General features: G+C 44.4%; 1 protein-coding gene across 1 annotated transcript; it reads left to right on the top strand.

Annotated features, from left to right (window-relative positions):
* Nucleotides 1-3,310: 3,310 nt before the first annotated feature.
* Nucleotides 3,311-8,685, top strand: IL1B (interleukin 1 beta; the record flags this gene model as incomplete). The annotated part of the gene is made up of 6 exons (XM_080931208.1): nucleotides 3,311-3,357; nucleotides 3,871-3,919; nucleotides 5,471-5,672; nucleotides 6,222-6,389; nucleotides 7,655-7,785; nucleotides 8,476-8,685. The coding sequence occupies 6 exons, from the start codon at nucleotides 3,311-3,313 to the stop codon at nucleotides 8,683-8,685; spliced, it is 807 nt and encodes a 268-aa protein (XP_080787334.1).
* Between the last annotated feature and the right edge of the window lie 1,970 nt (nucleotides 8,686-10,655).

The following is a 10,655-nucleotide window of genomic DNA, read 5'->3' as shown; positions in this document are numbered from 1 at the left end:
CTGAGCAAGAGGATAAGCAAAGAAGGAAGCGTCCAGTGTAGCACACACATTGACCGGGCCTGGGAGCTCATGTCTGTCCTTGGGAGACAAATGCAGGAGAATTGTCATGACTTTAAAGCCAGACTGGGCTGCACAGGATGTTCATTCATATTTGTCACAGCAATAAAAAAGTATGTATGACAGATACCCAGTCACCTTTGGCTTTGAAGAAATGCCTGCCCCCATCTTGGAGGCCTGAGATACCAGAGCTTACAGATGAAAAGTGTTGAGTGTGTCAAGAACTGAGGAGTTCCCCAAAAGCCAGAGTACCCATCACCATCCTGGTATGGCCAACTTCTTCTTTTGCTTTCTTCATTTCCTTTGCCTACATCATCAGTATCGGCAACACCATACCACACCCCCAACGTAACAATTTCTATAGTGAGTTATTCTCTACTCATCGGGGGAGCAGAAGGAAATGTGGCCCGAGAGACAGGGTCTGATACACACGTTGTGCAACTTGCCTGCTTTTATACGACAAGGGGAGGAATTGTGGAGTCCAAGCCACGGGGCCAGGATGAGGCGTGATAGAACAATAGAGCACCAAGGGCATTGCCCCATAGTTCCAAAATTTCCCTCTCGAAAGAAAAAGAATCACCAACCAGATCATTGTGCCAGACAACCCTCTCATCTTCTCATCTCGTATTCACACTTAAATGGCCATTTGTCTGCATGCAAATGGTCCCCCCAAATCCTACCAGACCATCACTCCTCTTAGGCACCAGATGCAGGGGTGTAGGAATGCTATAACTTGCAGATGGCGAGGAAGGTGCTCTAACTTGACTGAGCTCAAGGCTCCTGACAAACCATCTAGGGAGAAGGGACTCAGAGCTGATGCTCGGGCCCCTAGTTAACTTTCTCTGTCCCTGGCTTTCACCATTCCGACTCCGCTCAACTCACATCAGCAGACCAAAGGGGTCTCTAATAACCTCTGTCAGGACAGCCCACAAAATCATCAGACCCTCCAGCCCTGCACACAGGCTCTAAGGAAGGTGTCAGTCCCTGCAGGCAGGCTGAAATACCAGTGGTTAGTTTGAAATGTGGGTCCTGTGAAGGCAGAACATGTACCAGGTGGTCCGGATAGGACCTCTAGACTGTCTGTAGGACCAGATAATAAATCTTATAAGATCTTAGTGCTAGAACTGACCATTGCTCACACAACTCAAATGAAACTAGACACTGAACCATCTTCAGATTTTAAATCAAACATATAGTTGGGTCAAAGATTGGATTCTTCTGCTTGCTTTCCTGAAATTGAGACATCGTGAGCCAAATTAGGCAAAAGAAAGCTGCCTGGTAAGCAAACCTTGTTCCATAATAGATCCTTGTCTATTCCTGTTTCTAATTCTCTCTGTATATTTTCCTTTCGTACTGCAGAATATGCTCAATAACCAAAACATATTGATACAAGCTCATCTGAATGAACTCATTGCCAAATTCCTTCTCACCCAGGCCAGCCCCTAGTGCCTGCATTCATATGCCAGGCACTGTGCTAGACCTGGCTCTGGCAGAATCCACAGACACTCTGAGGGCTCAGAGAATGAGTTAGTTTCTATTGAGGATTCAACTATATCATAGATGTGCCCAAGGAACTGTATGCACCATTCATATGACCTGGTGGTTCAGTCCATCCAAGCAAGAAGAGCTCCCTTGGGTAGGAGCTCTGAGCTCTCTGGGTTAACAGTCTAGTGATGCTTGATATTGCCAAGAGATTTGATCTCCCTGGATCTTATAGAAACAAGAATTTGCCAAAAACAATATTTTTAGGCAAAGAATATATCTACACTTTTCAGTTTGGACTGTGATCATGAACGTGCAGATGCCTCATTCACCACCTTTGCCTGGTGCAACTTAATTCAGGCTCACTCTGCTGACCTAGCACTGATGTGGTTTCAATGGGAGATTGGCTGTGGTATTATAAGCACCCTGGCATTATCAGACTGCATAAGCTTGCTTCCAGGGTTCCCCTATCCTATGACAAGCCTACACAGATGCCTGCGTACTGTGTGTACCCTGACCCATGCAAGGAAGCACAAGTGTCTCTCTGGAAGGCCCTGCTAACCCACTTGATGGCGCGCTCCTGCAGGAGAGCACAGAGGCACCATCCAGTTACCACACTCCAACTGGGAAGCTCCCTCAGCTTAAGCATAAGGAGGCAAGAGAGATGACACACTTCTGGGTGTGCATCTACATACCCTCTTCTGTTCCAGACATCCTGACTTCAAATGCTCAGCTAAGCTAGGAAAACCCAATATTTTTAACGTCGACACCATTTGCACATTGCCCAGGGGGAAATAATGCTCATTTTCACCACAATGACACACTTGCAAATGTGTCATAATCTGCCACCCCTTGCATTTCCATGGATTAGAAATTATTTCAAGGTAACAGTGGCCTCTTCCCCTAAGAATTCCCATCAAGCTCCTTTCCCCTCCCCAACCTTCAGTTTGGTTGTGAAATCAGTTAACCCAAGGGAAAATTTCTCAGCTCTTCACTTCTGCTTTTTAAGACTATAAAACAAGGGAGGTGAAACCAGTGGACAACAAACCCCGTGTGGTTCGAGGCATAACAGGCTGATCTGAGATTCTCTCTGGCCAGGCTTCCTTGTTCAAGTAAGACTTATCTCTCACAACTAAGTACTCAGAAAAAGGTTCTGACTCTGGCTCTGACTCTCTCTCTCTCTCTCTCTCTCTCTCTCTCTCTCTCTCTCTCTCTCTCTCTCTCTCTCTCTCCATATGTGTGTGTGTGTATATATATATATCCCCACTGATGGGTTTTGAACTTTTTATTTATAAAAAAAATAGCTGTAAGTCCATGACTTATGAAATACTCTGGACATGAATGCTATTTATATAACAGCTGACATCTAAGAGGTAACCACTGTCTCCTAGAAAAGTTTTTCTGCTTGGGCTTTAACTCAGCTGTTTTGTTTCTTCTAGAGCAGCTTCCTAATGCAGTTCTCTATGTTGTAGTGACCCCCCCATCCCTAAAATTATTTTCATTGCTACTTCATAACTGTAATTTTGATACTGTGTTATATCTGTGTTATCTAGTGGTCTTAGGCGACCCCGTGAAAGGATCACTTGACTCCCAAAGGACCACTGTTCTAGACCCATACAACAGTTCCTTCACTCGTTCATTCCTCAGAGACCAGTTCAGAATGCCAGCCCTGAGCTAGAGCTGAGAGAAACACAAATGAAGGTAGCCCCTCGGGGAGCTAACACTGGATACTCACCCACTTTCTGTCTTCACACAGGCATCTGAAGCAGCTATGGCAACTGTTCCTGAACTCAGCTGTGCAATGACACCCTTTGACAGGTGGGAACCGGAGAGTGGTTATGCGTCCAGGGCTCGGTTCTCGGGACTGGAGGGGTTGTCTACTTTTCTGGCTCATCTCCTTCAGTGGCTATCAGAGTTTAAGCAACTTGGCTTAAAGGCTGATTTATCCATTCCCAAGCCCAGCCTGGGGAGTTAGGTGCTGTCACTATAAAGACTCCTGCAGATGCAATGGAAAGAAAAAATGTCCACATGGACAATATAGGAGATCCTTTTGCAAAGTCTGGTCTGGAAGCAAGGGCACAGAGCTCAGACTTCAGCTAACTCTGAGAGTCTAGAACTTAGGGTGCCAGGAGTCAACAGAGCACCCACAGTACCCACTTACATGGCCCAGAATCTGCTTCTAGACTGTTGCTTATTTAACACTGTAGAACTTGCCAGAAGTCTTCAGGAAGCCTTGAGTGTCATACTGTGTGAGGTTTTATTAACAGTGAAGGTCTGTCTGATCGGTATTGATAAGGAGCTATCATTTGACCATGTCTGTTTCCATTCCAGTGATGAGAATGACCTGTTCTTTGAGGTTGATGGACCCCAAAAGATGAAGGTGAGGCTCTGAGCTTGGCTCCCAACCTGTGGAGGGACTGTGGCATGGGAAAAGCCCCAAACAGGGTGAGGGATACTGGATGGCTTGCTCCCAGGCTTTTTTCATGATGGGATTATTTCGCCTATTCCAGTGACACAGACAAGGCAACCCACACACTGACCTGGCTCCCACATAGCTCCACCTACCATAGTCACACACCAAGGCTTGCTGCTGATGGAGATCGTGGTGGTTTATAACAGGAAGACAACCAGGTCTTCAATATACATCTAGTCCTCCCTTCAGATGATTGGAGCTTAATCTGATCTCTTAAGTCAAACTCTGGAAGCTGGAGAGGATGACCTTCAGAATTAGCATATCTTCCTTCTCTGCCAAATAATAGTTTTGTGTGTTCCTGGAGAGGAGGTTAAGATGATAAGAAATGAGTGATATAAACAAATAGTTAGGGTTTTTTTAAAAAAAAAGATAACTTGTGGCCTTAGACAAGACCTTTAACTACTGTGTGATCTTAGACAAGTCCCCGCTGTGTCCATTGGGCTCTCATCTCAGAAACATGGGGCCTGAGCCAGAAGATATCCGAAATGTTAGCATTCTGCAACAGCCTTCCATTCTAAAATCTTCTCGGTGCTGGCCATGTCCATCCTAGCACAAGGGCATTTTCCAAACTTGCTCTCGTAAAGAGCCATGTTACATGCCAGCTGTCCCTTCCCATGATGACTGAGAATGCTCTAATGCCACACAGCATCAGTCCAGCTGTGTTATTGCCCCAGTCAGTAGCCAGCTGCTTCTCTCGGACCTTTCCCCAAGTCCACAACAGTCTCCCCCAGGTGAAAAATCTAGTCCTCAGCTTAAATGAATGTTTTAAGATGACTATAACTGGTTAGCTCAGCCATAAGACTTTCACCTTCTCAGCCAGACTCTGGCCTCCACTGCCTGTTCCACAACCTGACTTTCACTCTAGGCAGAAACTTCTTTCCCTATCAACTCTCTTCCTTTACATGATTGAAATTCTCTATCGTTGTTCTCCAAGCTTTGGAACTATTACCAGGCTCCAAGGCAACTTTGATCAGTCCTTAATGTGGTGTTTCTCCAAAGCACAGGAAAGTGGTATCAGGTTTTACAAACAAAAGCGGTACTTATGGAGTCTGCCAGATGCCTGTGAAGAAGGAGTATATGAAAAGCAATTGAGAACCTGTTTGGTGATCTCAGTCGAATAGAAGACAACATGAACATACTGTCATGAGAAATTAAACGCACAATGTTTGAGCAGCAAGGATACCAGATGATGAAAGGTTTAAGTAGGTCTAATTATACAGTGAGGCAAGGTCTGTACGAGAAAGATAAAGTAGAAATGAGGTTTCGTATAGAGAATGCCAGGAAGCCTGTGTCTGGTTGCCATGGGCCTCTGGGTAAGCCACTTACATCCTCTGGGTTCCAGAGACACATGGATTGTGGTTAAGAACTTAGCTCCAGGGCCCTCGGTGTTCTCTGGGGTTAACATAGGAGTTCCCTGATCTGATGACTCAATGTGCTCGCTGCCTGGTTTCTCCACAGGGATGCTTCCAAGCCCTTGACCTGGGCTGTCCAGATGAGAGCATCCAGCTTCAGATCTCACAGCAGCATCTCAACAAGAGCTTCAGGCAGGCAGTGTCACTCATCGTGGCTGTGGAGAAGCTATGGCAGCTGCCTGCATCTTGCCCATGGACCTTCCAGGATGAGGACCCGAGGACCTTCTTTTCCTTCATCTTTGAAGAAGGTACTTAATGAGGGCTGAGAGCAAACAGCAGACCTCTAGTCCTTCTCAGGCCACCTCACAGTGGTAGTAAACTCTTCTCCCCAAGTACGAGAACCATGGTGCTAGACATTCCAACCATTAGAAGAAAGCAAGAAAGCCTCCAAACAAATCAGTTCTATCTTGAGCAGATTAACTTAAAATAAGGCTTTAATGATGCTCACATTTGCAATTCAACCATTGATTCTCCGAGTACTTTGGCTTACACTACAGCTTGCAAATCTCACAATCTCCCTGTTGAGCTGGTCTTATTATTGGTGTTGTTTTATGCAAGTCCTATTACTGTTAGTCCATAGGTGAATGGTCATAGCACTGAAACTTGTCTCTCGATGCCAGATCCAATGTTCTTGCCCAGCCCACTCCCAGTGTATTTATTCCCCCCACTAAAATTTGAATAGAATCTTGACTGTGCATGCTTAGATATTGCTCAATAAACCAAATTGCACTTCTTTGCTTCACGGTGCTTGCATTTCTAATTGTCTGCCTAAACAACATCTGTGCTTCAACTTTCAGAGCCCATCCTCTGTGACTCGTGGGAGGATGATGACCAGTTCATCTGTGATGTCCCCATTAGACAGCTACACTGCAGGCTCCGAGATGAACACCAAAAATGCCTCGTGCTATCTGACCCATATGAGCTGAAAGCTCTCCACCTCAATGGGCAGAACATAAACCAACAGGGTAAGTAGGAACGTTTCGGTTTCCCTTTCTGGCCTCCTGGCACCCAACTTTGTCTCTGTGTTTTAAGATGGAACACTATGGCCAATATACAAAAAGAAAAAAAGAAAAGGAAAGATAAAAAGAAAGGAAGGTAAAGAAGGAAATAAGGAAGAAATGAAGGAAGAAAGAGGGAGGGTGAAAAGAAAGAGAGAAGAAGAAAGAGAGAGAAAGAGAGAGAGAGAGAGAGAGAGAGAGAGAGAGAGAGAAAGAAAGAGAGAGAGAGAAAGAAAGAAAGAAAGAAAGAAAGAAAGAAAGAAAGAAAGAAAGAAAAACTTTTTTCCCAGCCTGGTTATATAGGGATAACAAATTAGTGTGAAGTCATTTGATGGACATAGAATAACTGCCTGTGGGTTCTTTTTCCCTCATCTGAGGCTCAAGTGTGGATGGTAGAGAACTGATATGTCCATTTCTGTTCCCAATCCTGTCCCTTGCGCTGATATCCTTCCCACCAATACCACACAGTCCCTTGTAGATTTACTGACCATCAGGAATGTACATCTCTCTTCAGGATAACAAGCACTCCAAGTGTAGTTAGGGCATCTTGAGATAGTGAGACGGACCTGGCACTACAGCACCATAGCCTAGGGAACCAGAGCTAACAGCAGCAGTGTGTGTGTGTGTCTCCTTTTAGCTTCCGATCTTAGAAGCTTTGGAGGGAGCTGTCTGCTCTGGTCCAGGTGAAGAGAATCTTATTTCTTTAAAACTTTTATAAAGAATAATTCTTATTTCTTGATAAAGTCCTAAAAGCAGCCAGGGCTTCCCGGTTGAGGTGCTGTGGCTAAGATCAAAATGAGGGTCTCTTTTAAAGCCATCCTCTCCAGCCAAGACAGTTCTACCCGCCTACTGCTCTGTTTTCCTCAAAAAGTGCTGGCCCCTGAGTCCTTTTAGAAGCACAGCTTTGCTTCCATAATGACCAAACTATACTTCTCATGTAGACAGGCACACAGCCTGCCAGTCACACAACAGCTTTATACCTTAGAGCCAGACACCTTTCATTCTTCATTGCTTCTCCTAAGAGGCCCTGAGGGATTCCTGGACCAGCCCACTGACCTAGATACTGTTCATGACTTTGACTGTCTAATGCTACTCGTCCATATCTTGTGTCTGAGGAAGCTCATCGTGGGTTCCCACGGAGGACCACATGGGTTTTGTCTGTCACGTCTAATGCTTGAGTCAACCCTACACTGCTGTACCCTTGACCCAGACTCCAATTCTTTCTTCTCCAGTGATATTCTCCATGAGTTTTGTACATGGAGAAACAAGCCACGACAAAATACCTGTGGCCTTGGGCCTCAAAGGAAAGAATCTATACCTGTCCTGTGTAATGAAGGATGGCACACCCACCCTGCAGCTGGAGGTGAGTGCATGGGTACAAAGGAGCCACCCCCCTTGCTCGCCCAAGACTCTTAGCCTTTACTTAATTTCCAGACATCCACCTGCCCGACCTGCCAGAAAACGTCGGAGGTCGTCTTGACAATGTATATAAATATAGAATAAAACTAGCATAACTTAAGTGCACATAACCCTCACTGCCACCATGGGAAATTAATCCTTTCTGATGCTATTGTCAGGACTGCCAGTGGCAAGGGTGAAAGGGTTGTATCCAGTGACAGTTTTTCCTCATTTGACAGAGGACGGTTTGGAGAACAAGGTGAAAGGGTTCACCATCAATCCTCAGCGCTCTCCGAGCACTTGCAGCGTTAATAACAAAAGCTTCATTCCGGAGCTGATGCCGTTCTATCCAGGGCTTTAGGGAAAATGTGACAAAAATACCTGGGAACCAGGTGCTCTTGGAAAGATTGATGTAATTCTCACCCATAGGATCCTCCCTTAGGATTCAGAAAAAAACAAAGGGTTCCTTCAATGATTATAGAAAGATGGGGTTCAGCAGTAAAAAACCGTGGCCTCAAGTCCCACAACCTCTTTTTCAGTCTCCTCTCTGGCAGCCCTGGGAACATGTCTACTGTGGTAGTTTTAACCTTTCAGTCACATGCACACACACAGGGACATAGACATGAACATAATCCTTCTTTCTATTTTCCTGCAGAGTGTGGATCCCAAACAATACCCAAAGAAGAAGATGGAAAAGCGGTTTGTCTTCAACAAGATAGAAGTCAAGACCAAAGTGGAGTTTGAGTCTGCACAGTTCCCCAACTGGTTCATTAGCACCTCTCAAGCAGAGCACAAGCCTGTCTTCTTAGGAAACAACAGTGGTCAGGACATAGTTGACTTCACCATGGAATCCGTGTCTTCCTAAAGTGTGGCTTAGACTGTTTCTAATGCCTTCCCCAGGACTCGTTAAGGAGCTCCCTTGTCACAAAAGAGCAGACAGCTCAGTCTCCAGGGGAATCCTTAACCCTCTGCCAAGCCAGGTCTCTCAGAGCCACGAGAAACCATGGCACATTCTGTTCAAAGAAAGCATGTGTTTTTCCTTCCTGCCTCTGATGGCAACCACTTAACCTATTTATTTATGTATTTATTGATTGGTTGATCTATTTAAGCGATTCAAGGAGAACATGAGGCAGCATTATCTACAAAAGAGTCTAATTGTCAACATGTATGGGATAAATTGAATTTGGACCAGTGCATAGCCTGTACTGAGTTCTTTCATTGACACTGAGAATAAACAGGCTCATATCATGTGGATGAGAATGTTTATGGATGAAGCACTAGTGCACCATTTTGATGAATATAAAATAAATTTCACTAAAAAAATCTTTTTGCCTGGCTATTGACATCTCTTAGAGTTTTCACAGGAAGGGAAAGAGAAACTGGGTCATGAGGAAGTCAAGAATCCTGTTTCTCGAAGCTGAGAGCAGCACATCCTTGTGTCTGGGGTCTAAATCTTCTAACTCACCCTTTCAACATCTTTCTTTCTTTTTAATGGATATTTGAGGGCTGGGGAGATGGCACAGCCAGTAAAGTGCTTACCCGTGCAAGCAGGAAGACCTGAATAAGGTTCCCCAACATCCATATAAAAACCCTGGCATGGTGGTACATGCCTGTAATCCCAGCAGTGAAGATGTGGGAACAGAAAGATCCCCGGGGCCTGACAGTCAACCAGTCTACCCAGTATCCACAACTATCAAGAGATCCTGTCCCAAAAAATTAAGGTGGAAAATAATTGAGGAAAACAACTGATTTTGATCTCTGGTCTCCACCCCTACACATATGTTCATGCACACACACACATACATACACAGGGATTTTCATTAAACATGATTTATCCAAAAAATAAGATCAGCTGATATATTTAAAGAGAGTAAGGTTTGGTCCTAAGTCATTTAGTCCACAGACACGTGTTCAACAAATGCTTGAGCTCCTAGTACAGAGATGAATAAGATGAGAGTTATGAATAAGATTAGATAAGAGAGAGATAGGCAGGTAGATCAAAGGAACAGAATAGAAGATCCAGAAATGAACTCTCACACATATGGTCACTAGATCTTTGACAAAGAAGCTGAAAACATTCAATGGAAAAAGGACAGCCTCTTCAACAAATGATGTTGATTCAACTGGCAGTCATCGTGCAAAAGAATGCAAATCGATCCTTTCTTATCTCCTTGTACAAGGCTCAAGTCCAAGTGGATCAAAGATCTCCACATAAAACCAGGTTCACTGAAACTATTAGAAAAGAAAGTAGGGAAAAGCTTAGAACACATAGGCACGGGAAATTTTCCTCAACAGAACACCAATGGCTTATGCTCTAAGACCAAGAATCAATAAATAGGATTTCATGAGATTGCAACGTTTCTGTAAGGCTAAGGACACTGTCCAGAGAACAAAACAGCACCCAACACACTGGGAAAGAATTTTTACCAACCCCACATCTCATAGAGGTCTAATATCCAATATATACAAAGAACTCAAGAAGTTAGACTCCAGAGAATCAAACAATCCTACTTAAAAATGGGGTACAGAGCTAAACAAAGAATTCTCAACTGAGGAATATCGAATGGCTGAGAAGCACCTAAGGAAATGCTTGACATCCCAAGTCATCAGGTAAATGCAAATCAAAACCACCCTGAGATTCCACTTCACACTAGTCAGAATGGCTAAGATCAAAAACTCAGATGACAGCAGATGGTGGTGAGGATGTGAAGAAAGAGGAACACTCCTCCACTGTTGGTGGGGTTGTAAACTGGTACAACCACTCTGGAAATCAGTCTGGTGGTTCCTCAGAAAATTGGACATAGTACTACCTGAATACCCAGTTATTCCACATCT

The sequence above is a fragment of the Micromys minutus genome (assembly GCF_963924665.1).
Source record: "Micromys minutus genome assembly, chromosome: 17".
Lineage (NCBI taxonomy): Eukaryota > Metazoa > Chordata > Mammalia > Rodentia > Muridae > Micromys > Micromys minutus.
Note: the sequence above shows the minus strand (reverse complement) of the source record. Positions and strands in the feature narration are given on the sequence as shown.